The sequence below is a fragment of the Natrix helvetica genome (genome assembly GCF_964273705.1).
Source record: "Natrix helvetica genome assembly, chromosome: 7".
Classification (NCBI taxonomy): domain Eukaryota; kingdom Metazoa; phylum Chordata; class Lepidosauria; order Squamata; family Natricidae; genus Natrix; species Natrix helvetica.
Window position 1 is genome coordinate 12359023 of NC_138558.1, and position 18052 is coordinate 12377074.

The 18052-nt window shown below is 42.4% G+C and overlaps 1 protein-coding gene across 4 annotated transcripts in view; it reads right to left on the reverse strand.

Moving 5' to 3' along the window:
* WDFY3 (WD repeat and FYVE domain containing 3) overlaps positions 1-18052 on the reverse strand; it is a 215066-nt gene that overhangs the window by 150180 nt on the left and 46834 nt on the right. For all 4 annotated transcript variants that reach the window (XM_081959189.1, XM_081959187.1, XM_081959188.1 and 1 more), the window contains exons 2-5: positions 13303-13513; positions 6250-6373; positions 2628-2737; positions 1186-1347 (exon numbers count right to left, since the gene is read on the reverse strand). In XM_081959189.1, coding sequence (XP_081815315.1) covers positions 1186-1347; positions 2628-2737; positions 6250-6373; positions 13303-13482 — 576 coding nt within the window. In that variant the 5' untranslated portion in view covers positions 13483-13513. The remainder of the gene's footprint in view (positions 1-1185; positions 1348-2627; positions 2738-6249; positions 6374-13302; positions 13514-18052) is intronic.

Genomic DNA, 18052 nt, shown 5'->3' on the forward strand with positions numbered 1-18052 from the left:
TGGCATCTCTGCCCTATACCATTTCAGAAAAATGGCTGTCCAGTCTCTTCTTAAAAATCTCCAGTGATGGAAAAACTTCTGAAGACAATCCGTTCCATTGATTAATTGTTCTCACTATCAGGAAATTTCCCCTTAGTTCTAAATTGCTTCTCTCCTTGATTAGTTTCCATCCATTGCTTCTTGTTCTACCCTCAGGTGCCTTGGAGAATAGTTTGCCTCCCTCCTCTTTGTGGCAACTTCTTTTCATTAAACCAGACATACTCAATTCCCTTAACAGGTTTTCTTTACTGATTACTATTTATATATTACTATTTAACATTCCATTCCCAACCCATTCATCTTCTGGTTCCTAATTTATCCAATCATTTAAACGTTTTTTTTCCAATGTTTTAAGATATTTATCCTTGCTTTTATGTTGCCCAGGTTAGCCAGATTGAGAGATTTATTAATTTAATAAATAAATAAACAAACTGAGAATAAAGTAGGCAACTATGAACAACTCCTTGGAGAGACTTCAGTTATTAAACAAATTTATGTAGCCGCCTTTAGCGTAACTATATCATAAAACAGCACTCACATGCCATTGTATACTTAGGGTGGTTTCTATTCTGAGTAACCAGTTTGCTTAAAGGTGTGTACACACACACACACACACACACACACACACACACCAGTGGTGGGTTGCAGGCGGTATGCCCTGGTACGGGTGTACCGGAGCCTGCCCGGAGCACCGGGTACCGTTCCGGTACGGTGCTCCAGAGGGCCCACCCGCCCGCCCGCCCAAGCTCCTTACCTGTCTTTTAAAGCCTTCAGCACTTCCGCGCACGGCGCATACAGCACCTGCGCAACACTCCGCCGAGCAGCTGGAGCGTCGCGGAGGCTTGCGGAGGCGTCGCTGGCAGGTATGGCGCGTGCGCATCCATGTGGACGACACTGAGCCCGTTCCAACCATACCAGTTAGAACAGGATCCGGAACCCACTACTGACACACACACACACACACACACACTTTAATTGAGCGTTTGTGTGCCATCAAGTCAATGTCAACTCTTAGCAATCACGCAGATAGATTGTGTCTATGGTTATCTGACCTAACCTGGTTTTTCATTTTAACCCGCATCCTCCAGCCCAATCTCTCTGTAAAGAAATTTCATTTAAAATGTATTAGCGCTGCCGTGCACTTACCTGCACAAATACTTTCTGCAACAGCGCCCTTCGCTCTGCTAGAGGCAATTCATTCTGGGCTCCGCTGGCCACCTCAGGCACATGTGGAAGGTCAAAAAACAGATAGAGACATTTCACAAGTGTGGAAGGCACTGACATAGTTGTCATGCAGTCCACGGTTTTCTGGGGAGGAAACAACAAAGAACACTTTTAAGTCACCCTTGTATGCAATTTGTTCTTCATCTGCTCGACTCTATTAGAAATCATTTCACTGTACATTACTCCACTTTTGCATGTTTGCAAACAAAACCATTCTAATTACGTAGAAAAATAAACATTCACAACCTGTGTGTAGATTAGGTAAACTTATGACCAGTTCCTTAATGACCAAAGTTACAATGGACCCTTCCTAATGCTACTTATGACACAATGTCTGCACCCTCCGTGGTCACCTGATCGTTTCTGGGGCGCTTGGCAACCAGCTCACATTTATGGTTATTTGCAGTATCCTGCAGTCACATAACTGTGATGTTCAACGTTTTCGGCAAGGGGTTACAACTTGTCCTTTAGGTTCTGACTGTCACAGCACCCATGTGATCACAACCAGGGCACTTGGTAACCGGTTTGCATTTATGGCTAGATGTAGCACCCGCGATCCTGCAATTATCATTTGCAAATTTCTCTGCTGGCTTCCCCAGAAAGTCAAGGGGAAGCCAGCAGGAAAGACTGCAAGTTGCTAAAGTAAATCTCACCGACCTGTGCAACCTTCGGCAACTGTTTTGTGCTAGCAATGTTGCATTCTGCAACCTGCACCTTTTCCCCAACCCTCATTGCATGTCTCCTCTTGCACCCCTTCCTAATCCTCACCGCACTTTTCCTGCAATGCCTTTCTCCCTCCCTCCCCCCCTCACCCAAAAGCAGCCATATACTTGCCTGTTGGCCTGGGAGTTGCAATTTCCTGCTGGTTTCCCCAATGACATTGATTGTGGGAAGCTGTCAGGAAGCTGCCTTGTCTAACAATTGAGAGATTCAGTTAATGATGACCAGAGACAGGACAGAGGGATTGCCATTGCTAGGCCATGCAATTGCACTCCACAACTCCATCACATAGCAATGGAAATTCTGGAAATTTCAATTGCTATTATAAGTCGAGGACTACTTATATTATTTTTAAAAAATTAAGTTGTTGTAGTGTATAATTTACCAGTTTTTAACTATGCATTTGTTGCATAATGGTTTAATTCACAATTATTGTGTAAAAACTACAGTTTTCCAGATACTTCATATAAGGAGGTACAGTTATTTGAATCACCCCAATCCCTAAATTTGCAATTATCTATGCTCATCCCAATGAGGGGGCTCGGGTAATTTTACAATATAAAGGTGAGGCATTCAGGATTTAAGAAATGGGGCACTTTAATGATTTATTGCCAGATACCACTTGCTGTTCATTAAGAACTCACCTGTCCAGATGAAGCTAACAGGTTAATTGTAGTAAGCAACATCCAACCTCGACTGGCTTCTTCGCTCTGATTGATTTCTAGAAACTGGACTATGGCACGACTCGCAGCTTCTAAAATACAGAGGGGAAAAAAGAAGACAAATCAACCCACACGTCCCTCCAACTACATTTATTTTAAGGCGTCAAAATTCCTCACATTCGTGTACAATGTACTGACTGTAGTTCTCACTTAATGATTGCTCTGTTTAGCAACCCAAGCTATGACGATGCCAAAAAAGTAACTTTAGTATCAGTCCTCACACGGATGACTGATACAGCATCTCCGCCATCACATGACCAAGATTCAGTCACTTCGCAACCACAGGGCGTTTACAACCATTGCAGCGTCCTGCAGTCACGTGGTCATCACTTGCAAAGTCTACAATTAGCATAGGACAATCAAGAATTGATGGAGAAGCCAGCAGTAAAATGGCAAGTGGTGGCCATGTGATGTCTGACAACTGTTGTGTGGTTTGTGGTGGACTTGCGGGTCTCAACTGTTGATAGGGATGTAACCCTAGGCTTGGCTTGGCAATGTATATAAGCTATGGTTACTTTGCTATTACTTTAAATGCTTAAGAGATGTAATTGGTTTTTTACCTCAAGCAGACATAAGAGGGAGTCAGAATGACTGTTAGCTCTCTGTTTTGTTAGACGCTGATAGGTGTATACAGAGGTATTGTGATTTGCTACTGTTTAGCTATACTTTGTGTGTCAGACTGACTATTTTGATAACTGAATTACTGAACCGTGTATGACTTGGACTGTTAACCGGACTCTGAATACTTCTATATTTCTACATAGTAAACTACTAAATTTTTATACTATTCAGTGTCTCTGTATGCTGGTTTGTGCGTGTTATTCCATATCACTCTCATTACGCTTCTCTGCATACTCGCTCTTCTAACGGGGAGCTTAATTACTTAACAACTGTGACTATTAGGGAAGGAATAATAGTGCAGGTAGTCCTCAACTTATAACAGTTCATTTAGTGACCAAAGTTACAACGGCACTGAAAACGTGACTTATGACAGTTTTTCACAGTTACAACCTTTGCAGCATCCCCAGCAGGGGTGGGTTCCGGCTGCTGCTACTACCGGTTCCCTCAGGGACTCACTACTGCATGCGCACTACTAAAAAAAATGCTTCTGCGCATGTGCAAAAGCAAAAAGCAACATGGCGTGCCTATGGCACCGCCGAGAGAACCAGTTCAGGGGCGTGACAGGCCAAGTTGCTACCTACTCGACCGAACCGGTCCGAAGCAGTAGGAACACATCTCTGATCCCAAGTATCATATGATCCAAATTCAGATGTTTGCCAACTGGTTCATGCTTATGACCGTAATGGTGTCCCAAAGTCATGTGATCCCCTTTTGCAACCTTCCAACCAGCAAAGTCAATGAGGAAGCCAGATCCACTTAACAACCATGTGACTGACATATCAATTGCAGTGATTCATGTAACAGCTGTGGCACGAAAGGTAGCAAAATGGGGCAAAACTCACTTAGCAAATGTGTCCCTTAGGAGCAGAAATTTTGACCTCAACTTTGGTCGTAAGTCGAGGACTACCTGTGCAATCCTTGGGGCACCATTACAAGGTAGCTGGTTCTAATTCTCTGGTTTACAGTTAAGCAAGACAATGCAGGTATTAGCAGGTAATCCTGATCATCATCAGTAGCTGGATTTAAACATGCTTGGGATAAGCACGGGTCTATCGTCTGACAAAAATAAAAACAAAATAAGAAAAGAAATAAAAGTAAGTAAATAAATAAGAATACAAAAAGAAACAACTCACAGAATTGTTTCTGCCCTCAGTTTTCTATGTTTCTGGGTAGTTCTCAAAATGCAGCCATGTGACCACACGGGGAGCAAATGGTGTGACATTTTACGTTGTCTGGAAGCGCTTTAATGAGCCATAAAGTCCCCTTTCTGATGCGACCCTAAGCTTCAAACAGTTGTTAAACTGCCAGTCGTAAGTCAAGGACTATCTGTATTCCATCTTATTGTTATTCTTAGGCATGGTAAGACTATAACTAGGACACTGCATGCTATCTCGGCAAATACATTTTAGAAAAGGCATTTAATAAACAAGAGCCTGCCTAATGAAAAGCAAGCAAAATAAAGGTAACACAGCCTGGAAGGAATAATTTATTCCTTCCCCTACAGGGAATATCTGCAAGTGCAGGTAAGTTTAGCTTAAAGACAGACAGACTGTGAAGAGATATTATAGCTATCCTGCAGAAGATGGGCTAGAACAGGGGTGCTTAAATCTGGCCCGTGGGACAAGCCTGGAAATAGCAAAGGCCCAGCCCATGGTGCCTCTGGCAGCCAAAACGGGGCACTGGGGGGGGGGAATGTGCATCCTCCCCTGCGCCCCGTATTGGCTAGCAGGGTGCTGCTGGAGGCATCCCTCCTGTTTCCCCCTCCTGGCAGACCCGGGGAGAACTACAATGCTGATCCAGCCCTCAAAGAAATTGTTTCACACCCCTGGGCTAGAATAATCCAGGGTTTCTTTTTCAGAAGAAGGAACCACAAACAAAACAGTTTAAATGAAGTAGATTTTGGTTGGGATATCTGAAAATGTTTCCTTTTGTTCAAGCTTTAGAAGAATGCCTTGAAGGATGCGGGATTTTCCTACACTGGAGGTGTTTAAGCCATCTGTCAGGATGCTGCAATAGTGGATTCTTGCAGCATGAGGATTTGGACTAAGTAGTCTTTGATATCTCTGCCAATCCTTGTCTTTGATGAATCTAGAATCTATGGGAGAACCAATGGCACTCCCTTCTCCCAGGAAGAAGATCGCAGTGAGATTGGCATGCTTTCTTCTCTGTAGAACAGGGGTGTCAAACTCAAGGCCTGCAGGCCAGATGCGGCCTGTGAGGTGCTTAGATCTGGCCTGCAGGGCCGCCCGGAAACAGTGAAGTACCGCCCCACAGTGTCTCTGCCAGTGAAAACGAAATTCGGGAGGGCTGCGCATGGCCCTCCCATGCTCCATTTTTGCTGGCAGAGGGTTGCAGGCGGCTGTCCCGGCCAAAAACGGGGGTGGGGGCTTCACATAGCCTCCCAAGCTCCATTTTCACTGGTAGAGGGCTGCAGGAGGCTGTTCTGGCCGAAAACAGGGCCCAGGAGGGCGAGCTCTGTTTTTGCTGGCACAGGGCCATACCCAACCTGTCCATGCTCACCCAGCCCTCCCAAGATCAAACACAACCCTGATGTGGCCCTCAATGAAATCGAGTTTTACACCCCTGCTGTAGAATAAAGACACAGAGAACATCCTTCACCGTCTGCCAGAAAGAACATTGAAGTGAAGCAAACATCAATAACGTGTTGCACCTATGTGTCTAATTTTCATGGAGGTATCTTTCTTTTTCAACGGAAAAAGCATGCATTTTTCTTGATAGCAATAAAAAAATAAGCTTGTCAGTCTACATTATACAGCTTTCCAACTTTCTCAGTTGTCTCCCATCCACCTGGTAACCAGTTCTTTACTGTGCTTAGCTTGGCATCCCCAAGGCTGTTTAGACTAATATCTGTTGTAGTTTAGCTAGAGAAAATGAATAGTAAGGTGGAAATTCAAGCATTTACCTGTGGACTTATTAGAAGCCCTCCGACGAATTTCAGTTACCATTAATCGTGATACTTGTGTTGTGAACTGAAGGAGATCTGAAAACTTTTCTATCATTGTACTCGGAGGAGCATTTCCAAATACCTGCAGAGAGATGAAAAATGGCTAAATAACGTGTATAAATCAAATGTTCAAATTAACATGACACAAATGGGAAAACGTGCAGTTTAACAACATGGTTTTAGCATTGTTATTGAAAAATTCCAATTAATGAGCTGTGGTGGCGCAGTGGTTAGAATGCATTATTGAAGGATGACTCTGCTCGCTGCCAGGAGTTCGATCCTGACCAACTCAGCCTTCCACCCTTCCAAGTTCAGTAAAATGAAGACCCAGATTGTTGGGGGCAATAGGCTGACTCTGTAAACTGCTTAGAGAGAGCTGTAAAGCACTATGAAGCGGTATATAAATCTCCGCACTGTTGCTAATGAAAGATTCTTTTGCTATGTTCCAATAGTCAGACGTATAATCCTTAAACTTCAAAACACAAAATTAGAGCTTTGTTCTGTACTATAGACCATGACCTCTTTCTGTCACTGTGTTCTGGTTACTTTTTATGTTTTCTTCACCTCCTTTTTCATTTTAAGATCCTCAGAGTTGTCAGGCAGTCGGTGTCCTTGAAATTTGAATGAATTATTAAATAAATAATGACCAAATGAAAAATAGCCACATGTACAAAATCTTTCCTTTAATCCCTTTCTAAATATTGTCTTGGGTAAAAGGAGAGAAACCTGAGAATTGTAAGTAAACAAAGAGAGAAGAAAAATTTGGCAACCTTTTTGCTATTATTTTTCTGTAACAATTCGGGCTTTCTTGTTCTTGTTCTTTTTCCTAAATTCTTCAGCAAAGGTGACCTTAGTTATGTTTTACGTTATTACTCTCTATTAGATCCCCTAGATCTGAGAAAAAGTGTATCATTGATGTTACTTTTCCGTCAGAAACTTAAAACCCACCTATTCCAGCTAGCCGGCTTGGCCTAATTCCACCTATCCAACCTCAGTCCTATTTCTAAATTTTTTAAGATTGGTTTTAAGGTCTGTTTTTTAATTTTTATAAATTGTACAGGGGTTGTTTAATCTGATTTTTATTTATGTGTATGATTGTTTGTATGTTTTAAATTTATTCCTGTACACTGCCCCGAGTCCCTCCGGGGAGAGGGGGCGGTCTAGAAATTTAATAAATTATTATTATTATTACTTGCACAGCTAAGAGCCAAAAGAATTTTTCCCTATGAGCTTCAGATGTCTTCATTTACTTATTTGACTTAACGTAGCCATGACCTCAAAACCCTGGGCATCTCATCAACAACTATTAATTGGAGGGGCGGGGGTAAAACCCTCTGCCAATCAAAATTCTTGGCACCACAGGACAACCGTCTCCCATATATCAACTTTCTACCTTGTTGGGCTCCAACTTTGTTCTACCCCACCCTTGCAAAAAGAACACAGGTAGTCCTTGACTTACAACCAATTGTTTAGCGACCGTAAAGTTACAACGGTACTGAAAAAAAAGGGGCTTATGAACATTTTTCACACTTATGACCACTGCAGCATCCCCATGGACACATGATCAAAATTCTGACAATTAGCATGTATTTACGACAGTTGCAGTGTCCCGAGGTCACTGTGGTGGCCCGCCAGCAGCCAGTGAAGCTGGCAGCAGAGTCGGACAGTGAGGAGGCTGGGGAGGAGCATGGGCCAGGCGTGGGGGCTGAGGAAAGCTCAGACGAGGGCTCTGCGTTGGAGGCAGAGAGGGAACTAGACAGCAGCGAGGCAGAGGAACAGCTGGAGCCTGTCCCCAGTGTGCGCATGTGCAGAGCTGCCAGAAGACAAGACCAACTAAGAAAGCAGGGTCGACTTGGAAGTACGGCCACAACTTGGAGGGGATTGGCCCCTCCCACAGGAAACAAAAGAGGAGCAAACGGGGCTTTTGCAGGAAACAATTTGTTCCTTCTGTCGTTTCAAGAGTGGAAAGTTCTGTTTGTGACTATAAGAGACTCTGTGCCAAGTTTCGCCTTGCCCTGCATTTGGAAACTAGTTATCTGGCAGATCGCCAAGCGAGATAAGGTTCGTGTTGATAAACATTCCTCTGAAAGACTGTTCACCAAGCCTTGCTGACTGTGAATGAAAGGAATCCACAGTCGTGTAAATAAAAGAGGGTTTTGCAGGGACAAAGACTCTGCTTCTTGCTTTTTAAGGAAGCCTGGGTCAGAACAGTCACGTGATCACCTTTTGTGACCTTCTGACAAGCAAAGTCAACGGGGAAGCCAGATTCACTTAACAACCGTGTCACTAACTTAACAACTGCAGTGATTTTCTTAACAACTATGGCAAGGAAGGTGGCAAAATAGGGCAAAACTCACGTAACAACCGTCTTGCTTAGCTATCGCATTCTGAGCTCAATTGTGGTCTTACGTAAAGAACTACCTGTATCTAAATGTGGTGTTATCCTTATCTATACAACAATGTGAAGTCACAGCTGCCAGTTCCTTAGCAGGTGTTGGTTTTCATTTGCATCAAGATCTTCCCAAGAATTGAATGTATCGGTGTAAAGCAGATTCAAGCACTAAGGCCTTTTGTAATTGACAGATGGAAACTGTGTCAACTCACAGATTTTCTAGGTGTCATCCAAGACTTTTTGGTACGGCACACAGTATGCCGATAACCACTGCGACCATCCCTGCCGGTTTATGCCATAAGCTTTCAACTTCGAGTATTATCTCTAAACTATGAAAAATCTTCGCGTCTACAACCTCTTAACTCTGCAAAGCAGCGCATCATAAGACAATAATTTTTCGCCTGAATTGCGAGATGGGCAGCAAATAAATTTGAAGAACAAATAAATAAGTAATATTTAAATCAAGGTTCCTCCAATGGGCTAAATTACAGAATGTACCCAAGACCCACTCGGTGCCGAAAAGATTCGCCAGCACTGGCTTGAGGCAGTAAAACCAGCTTATTTGATTTTGGGGAAATTACAGTATGCATAAGATTAATACAGATTATTTGTTCTTGCACAGCACATACAGTACATTTTTCAGTTATTTACTAGCAAACAGTGCATTTATGGAGCATTAATTTTTAAAGAGTAGGCTAGGTGTCTTTATATAACCATTAGCAGAAAACCAAAAAGTGCATCAGAATTGCATAGTTGCTTTTCCAAGCAGATCTGCGCTGAACGGGCGGTATGGGTTGTGTAACTCAAAAAGTAGTATATGCTCCTGATTATTACAATACAATACAATAGCAGAGTTGGAAGGGACCTTGGAGGTCTTCTAGTCCAACCCCCTAGGCTAGGAAACCGTACACCGTTTCAGACAAATGGCTATCCAACATCTTCTTAAAGACTTCCAGTGTTGGGGCATTCACAACTTCTGGAGGCAAGCTGTTCCACTGATTAATTCTTCTAACTGTCAGGAAGTTTCTCCTTGGTTCTAAGTTGCTTCTCTCCTTGATTAGTTTCCCCCCATTGCTTCTTGTTCTACCCTCAGGTGCCTTGGAGAATAGTTTGACTCCCTCTTCTTTGTGGCAACCCCTGAGATATTGCAACACTGCTATCATGTCTCCCCTAGTCCTTCTTTCTATTAAACTAGACATACCCAGTTCCTGCAACCGTTCTTCATATGTTTTAGTCTCCAGTCCCCTAATCATCTTTGTTGCTCTTCTCTGCACAAAGATGATTAGGGGACAATTACAATCAGATATCTCTTACTACCATTAAACGAGTTTTGAAATAAATAAAAAAAATAAAACCAAACATTTATTATTTACGCCACCTTGTTACTATCAAGATGTAAAACCTCCGATTTAAATCCTTTCACCTCATAACAACTGAATGAAATCAAGGAAATATTTGAGAATAAGACGGGCAAGAAACATCTCTACAAAGAATTCTATGAATAACTATGAAAATGAAGTTTATCACATATAGGCCAGTTTGGTCTAGTGGTTAAGTAAGGCAACAGCCTAGAAACAAAGAGATGTATAAGTCCTAGTCTCGCCTGAGGCATGGAAACCAGTTGGGTGACCGTGAGCACTTACTCACTCTGAGCCCAACCCACCTCACAGGATTGTTGTTGAGGGGAAAACAGGAGGCGGAAGGAACATTAACAGTTGTGTTTATTTAGGAAATTTATATTGCCGCCTATTCTCACATGACAAGGCAGCTCATAAGACTATAAAACCCTCATATAAAAACAATAAAACTAATAAAAGAGAGAATCAATAGTTTGAGTTATTCTAAGGCTAATAAAAGAGAGATAAAAATCTAATCAATCAATCAATGAAATAAATAATGGGCACAACTGGTTGAATGCTTACTAAAAATCGGAAAACGGGTGGAAAACGTTTAAAAAATGCAAAGACTGGTAGAAAAAGCAATAATGACAGTGTATGGTCTGTGGGAGAAGCACGTGTTTTTATGTAGCTACTTGATATAGAAGTGAGAGTTTTATGAGAGGGAAAAAAGCAAAAACATAAACTGAATAGGGTGGCAATGAGGTATACTTGTTAAAAGAGGAGGAGGTAAGGTCAAAAACAAACAGGAGCTAAAGGAATATGAATTGAATATAAACGTATGTAAACACAATAAAAGATGTACGTTTGTGTTATTTAGTAATATGAAAGGAGTTAAGTGACACTCCAAATTGCGAAACAAATATTTGAAGGAAGAATGCACGCAAGGGAGGGGAAGACTCAGAAAGTCACAAAACTGCAAGATATTTAAAGACCAAAAAACATTGCATGAATCAATAAGAGGATGTAATAAAAGCAAGAACGCATTGCAGAGATAAAATAGGGAACGTTATATTAAATGTTGTTTGTACAACTAACTGCTTGTACAATTAGGCAGACTTTGATTAGATATTGACAACTCACCATTAACTGTAATATTTTATCTGGACATACCATATTTTTCGGAGTAAAAGATGCACCAGAGTATAAGACGCACCAAGATTTTGAAGAGGCAAATTAAAAAAAAAAAGTTTTTGCATTCTGCAAACCTCCCCAAAACAGGCCCAGGGTGTTTGTTTGTTTTTTTAAAAAAAGGCATGAATAGCCTTTAGGAGGCTTGTAGAGTTCTCCTGGGAGGTGGAAGGGGGAAACGAGCAAGAAGCGGTCTGTTTTTCGCAAAAACGGGCCCATTTTTTATCAAAAAAAGGGCATGGATAGCCTTTAGGAGGCTTGTAGAGTGCTCCTGGGGGTGGGGGCAAAATTGAGCAAAAAACTGGCCGTTTTCCGCTCATTTCTGCCCTCCCCAGCCCCCAGGAGAACTCTGAAAGCCTCCTTTAAAAACTATGCATGGTCATTTTGGTGAAGGGGGAGGGGTTTTGGGAGGCAAAAAATGCTGTATTCAATGTATAAGGCGCACCCAGATTTTCAGCCTCTTTTTTGAGGGAAAAAGGTGTGTCTTATACTCCAAAAAATACGGTAGTAAAATCATTCATATTGAAAGGTGTTGGTGTAAACTAGATTTAACCAGGTTTCATTTCTTCTTCTATTACTTCCAGCTTGTTTTCTTTACCAGTTCTTATTTGCATGATGTTATTTATTCCAAAAAGGAACAGGTTGATGGGCATGTATGTACTCATTTATGCTGAATATTAAAAATGATGGGAAAAAACTACCTAATAAAGGAGCAGAACCAAGGACCCCTCAAAACACTACTGAAAAAGCAAAGTTTTATCTATTTATTTGATTCATATCCTGCAGAAGTTTACTGTAAATTTGTGAGTAAGACTAAATTCAAAGGTCAACTTAAATTTAAAAAAAAATTAAGGTGATTTTTATGTTTATTTTGATTGATTTGCAGAAAACTTTGTTATTAATCATCTGCAATATCCATTACTCATCCTGTATTTTACTCTGTCAATATCCATTTTTCATTTCTTCTTATGTTTTTCCCAATTCTTGTACACAAGGAGAAAAGCATCTGAAGACTGAAGTGGTTACAACCAACACAAATTTAAACTCAGTTCCCAGATTAATTGTCTCCAAGGTGTTTTCTTCAAGGGGCAACTGGACTTTTTTGTTTTTCTTTGAAGACGTTTCACTTCCTGGATGAGAAGCGAAGAAGCTGAAAAAGAAGCTTCTTTGATGAGAAGTGACACGTCTTCAAAGAAAAACAAATTGCCTGTTTATAAAGCACCTTTGGGACAATTGTGACCTGGATGACTGGGAATCCCCACAGACATTCCCAGATAATTGATTTCACATTAGTACTTTGCAGTTCATTTTCACGACAGAAAATGGAAAAAAAGGGAAATACAGTCAGAGAGTAATTTATATCCTATTCAGGATAGGTAGGTAGGTAGGCAGGCAGGCACACATGGATGGATGGATGGATGGATGGATGGATGGATGGATGGATGGACGGAGATAGATGGATGGATGGATGGATGGATAAAGATAGGCAGGCAGGCATGGATGGAGATGATAGATAGATAGATAGATAGATAGATAGATAGATAGATAGATAGATAGATAGATAGATAGATAGATAGATAGATAGACAGACAGACAGACAGACAGACAGACGGGCAGGCAGCCAGGCAGCCAGCCAGCCAGACAGACAGACAGACAGACGGGCAGGCAGCCAGGCATGGATGGATGGATGGATATAGATAGATAGATGATAGATAGATAGATAGATAGATAGATAGATAGATAGATAGATAGATAGATAGATGATAGATAGATAGATAGATAGATAGATAGATAGATAGATAGATAGATAGATAGATAAGGGGGAGGGCGGGAGGGAGAGAAGTGATAGAATTTATATACAGCATTTCAGCATGCCAATCAATGTCTGATTCTGAGAGACACAGACACAAATCACTCCAAACCTTTTTATTTTTGTCTTACAAAGGAACTGTGGGAATCCACTTCCATTACAGGTTGGCCGCTCAGAGGAACTTGACTTAAATAACCATTAAGACAATGTGCAACGCTCGAAATTTAAAACTTCCAAAGTTTTATCACGTGCCTAAAACCATGCTCAAAAAAAATCCTTACCCTGTTAAAAACTGGTAGCATCATGTAGAGCTTCTCTTCCTGTTCCTTTTGAGTCATGTGCCGAGGGGGGTGACACAGTTCTGTAAACAGCCGGCGTAGATGCATTAATCCTAGAGCGTTATCTTGAGGGCTGCATTCCTCTTGGCGAGGTCGACCCATTATCCTTTTTACCATATTCATCTTTGCTTCTTTCTGAAAGATCCCTTTGATCCTATTCAGGAAGAACAAGAGCAAATTACCAAGAATGTTAAGGCCAGGATACAAAAGCTTTCCTTCTATGCAGCAGTGAAAGTGTGTGTATCATCAGCATATAAAAGCATAAATATATGGCCATATTTAGTTAACCATGGGCAATGATAATACCGCTTTGGAGAGGGGTTTCCCCCAAATTTTGAAAAAGACAAAAGTAAAAACCCAGATCCTCTCTTTGAGCATGAATTTGTAATAGTATTCCTATTTAGAACATACTTAAGTGCAGTACGCAACCTATTTTTAAGTGAAGTCAGCAGACAGTTAAAATATCAAGGCCTACATATGTCCTGGATGCAAATTATTTATTTAAATAAAAGCACCACTGTTCCAAAGAGGATTGTTTTAATCTCCAGCATAGCTTGACCCTAGAGCAGAGGTGTCAAACACAATTTCATTGAGGGCTGCATCAGGGCTGTGTTTGACCGGGGGGGGGGGAGGGACGGAGTGGGCATGACCTGGGTGGACAAGGCCAGCTCGACCACACTCGTGTTGGAAGCACCTGTGGTGGCCCAAGCACTCTGCCAGTGAAAATGGGCTCCCAAGCTCCATTTACAGCAGTGACGGCCTCCTGCAATTCTCTGCCAGTGAAAACAGACTGCAATTCTTGACTTGATCCAAAGATCAAAGTATTTGCTGAGTCCTAAGTAAAAACAGTTATTTGGTTAAAGCAGGGGTGTCAAACTCAAGGCCCGGGGCCAGGATCTGGCCTGTGGGGTGCTTAGATCTGGCCCGCAAGGCCAATCTGGAAACGCCGAAGGACCAGCCCGTAGTGCCTCTGCCAGCTAAAATGGAGCTTGCGGCCCTCACGACCTCCATTTTCACTGGCAGAGGGTTGCAGGAGGCCGTTGCTGATGAAAATAGAGCTCATGAGCTCGTTTTCGCTGGCAGAGCCCTCGAGCCACTGCAGGCACCACCGACACGAATGATGTCAAGCTGGCCATGCCCCCCCCCCCCGAAGTCAAACACAACCATGATGTGGCGATCAATGAAATTGAGTTTCACACCTCTGAGCTAAAGAGATTGTTCCTTCTGCGCTATGTAACACTTTCTATCATGACTCAGTTAGATACTGTGGAAAAATAGAAAAAGTTTTTAGTTTTAGATCTGGGAACATCACTGTGAGAGGGACACGACCATACTTCCCTCTTTCTATTGGGAAGTTAGAGAAGTCTGAGGAGAGATCGATAACTGCCTCTATAGCTCTGAAATATTGTATGGGGGTGTTTTGGCTTTGGCCCACATACATTAGCCAAAACATGGATTCGCCTAAAACACCGGCTAGCCAAAACACGGATTAGCATGAAACACCAGTACAGTTTAATACTAGTGCTCTGTATACATACAGTACCTCAACATAATTTTCTTCAATTAGACAACTGCGGGTATTATGCAAACTTAAAGAAGCTATTCTCATGTTTACCTATCTTACACTGACCTCATCTGACAAATATTTTTTTCTTATAACATGCTAACAATAAACATGTTATGAAAGAAAAGGTTCCTTGACTCCTGTCATTGTGTGACCCTAGTTGCATAGCAGGTGTGTCAAACTCAAGGCCTGGGGGATGGATCCGGCCTGCAGGGTGCTTAGATCTGGTCCGCAGGGCTGCCCTGGAAAGAACAAAGGATTGGCCCATGGTGCCTCTAAAACGGAGCTTGGGAGGGCCGCGTGTAGGCGTCCAGAGCTCCATTTTCACAGGCAGAGGGTTGCAGGAAGCCACTGCAGCTGAAAACAGAGCTCGGGAGCCTGTTTTCGCTGGCAGAGCACTCGGGCCATCACAGGCGACCCTGACAAATGTGACGAACTGGCCATGCTCACCCTGACACCCCAAAGTCAAACAGAACCCTGATGTAGCCCTCGATAAAATCGAGTTTGACAGCCCTGTTGCAGAGGTGGGTTGCTCCCGGTTCAGACGAACCGGTAGTGGAATTCAGGCCTGGGCTGCAGAACCAGCAGCCACCGAGGCCTGCCATGCCCCCGAACCGGTTCCCACGCCGCCACTAGGCTGCTATCATTTTGGTTTTTAGTGACTGCGTGTGCGCAGTTCACTGTAAATTGTTCTGTGCATGCAGGAAGAACAATGTACGTTGAACAGCGCAAGGGTGTGGGGGCAGATTGCGAACCGGTAGTAAAACTGGCAGCAACCTACCCCTGCTCTGTTTTACAGGGTAGGAGGAAGACTCAGTTAAGCACATTTCAATATTGGGAATAACTGTTCTGAATGTAAGAAAAAGGCATTATCTGATCTAATACACTTATTTCCCTTTGCTAGAAGGAAGCTTAATTCCTTTAACACAGAGATTGCCCAATGAGTAAAAAGCCCTCAGTGTGACTGCTGAGTAATTTTTGTGAACCTGGGGCACAAAATATAAGAAGCTTCCTGTTTTTTTCTTACGCAAACACTCCAATCATGTAACAAGTTATGTGTTCCACCAAAACGTAGGTGGAACGTAGATCAAAACATTTCTATTTTGTGCACAGAAATACTATAGATTCATGGCCAAGGATCTTGCCTACACATAGTTCTCAACTCTCAACTTATGAGCACAACAGAGCCCAAAATTTATGTGTCTAAGTGAGACATTTGTTAAGTGAGTTTTGCCACATATTACAACCTTTCTTGTCATGGTTGTTATGTGAAGCCCTGCAGTTGTTAGGTTAGGAACAAGGCTGTTAAGTGAAGCTGGCTTCCCCGTTAAACTTTGCTTGTCGGAAGGTCACAAAAAGGGGATCACATGACCCCAGGATGCTACCATCGTCATAAATATGAAACAAGTGTCCAAATGCAAATCATGTGACCGTGGGGGTGCTGCAACAGTTGTTAAGTGTGAAAAATAGTCGTAAGTCACTGTTTTCAGTGCCTTTGAACTATTGTAAATCAAGGACTACCTGTATTAAAAAAATATTGAGATAAGCGAAAAGTTTAAAGAGTTGTGTCCCCCGGAGAGGCAGCAAACACTTCCAAAGACTTCACCAGTTTTGTGTATGGTCAGGCATAGTTGTTTCTCTGATAGTCCACAGCATAAGAATTGTTTGGGTGTGTAGACACACACACACATTTCCCCGAAAATAAGACCTCCCCAGATAATAAGTCCAATCGGGCTTTTGAGCGCATGTCCTAAAATAAGCCCTCCCCCCAAAATAAGCCCTCCCCTAAAATATTTAACCGCATGCGCAGCCGGTCCCCACCATTTCCTGAGGGGGAAGGGGGAACATGCCCCAGGCACCCCACATGCATCTGCCATCCATGTGGAACAACCTCACGGAGGCCGCTCCTGCAAATCCTAGCTGCCACGCCCCTTCTCTTAGCAGCGGCCGCAAAAAGAGCAGCAGGTCCAGAGACGCTAGGGCTGGCAAGAGTGTGCCAGAAACAGAGACAGAACTTCCGGCCCACTCTGGATCAGCTGATCTGCGGGCTGAGGCTAAGGGGCCTCCTGCACCTCAAATATAATAAGACCTCCCAAAAACAAGGCCAAGTGTTTATTTCGGGGATCAAAAGAAAATAAGACCCTAGCTTATTTTGGGGGGGAAACACGTTATATACATGTTGGTTAAAACCTCTGAAGCTTAATATGTGGAAAATATGAACGCTTTAACATGCTGAGGGGGATACAGTTTGTTTAGGGACCATTACAGCAGCACTGAAAAAAAGTAACTTATAACCATTTTTCACACTGCAGCATTCCTATGGTCATGTGATCAAAATTCAGGCGCTTGACAACTGACTCATATTAATGATGGTTGCAGGGTCATGTGACCTTTTGACAAGCAAAGTCAATGGGGAAATGTTCTTTTTTTCTTTGAAGAAACTTCAAAGAAAAAACAAGAAAGTCCTGTTGCCTCCTGAAAAAGCACCTTTGGGACAACCATGACCTGGATGACTGACAATCTCTATAGACTTTTGGCTCTACAATTTGGAATGAATGGTATGGGAGCAGGAATGGATTTCCAGAGGAAAAAAAATCAGGAACCAGGAGCACTAACTCAGGTGACCCTGAAGACACAAATAAACCTCCAAGTGCTTCAAGGACCCTCTGAAAGGATGCAAATGACCAGCTGTCTGCAAGGAATATAAATCCTTCCATTCCCTCCTATCCTGTCGGAGCTGAAGAAGCTTCTTGGATGAGAAGCAAAATGTCTTCAAAGAAAAAACAAGAAAGTCCTGTTGCCTCCTGAAAAAGCCCCTTTGGGACAACCATGACCTGGATGAATGAGAATGTCCACAGACATTTGCGAGGATCGCTCCTTCTGTTACATGTGTGAAACCATCAACTCCATATATATCCATTCAAAGGTAATTGTTTAATTGGAAACATTTAACAAATTTGATGAGCAACTCTATTAAGGTAATCCCGAGCTATATTTTATAAAAAGCATCTAGGATGGTACTTTCCAATTTTTTTCCCCTTCATTGCTCAAAACCACTCATCAGAATATCCTTTTTACGCAAGGTATGTGAAACACTTTGAGCCAATTTAAATGTTTCTTTTGTGATTG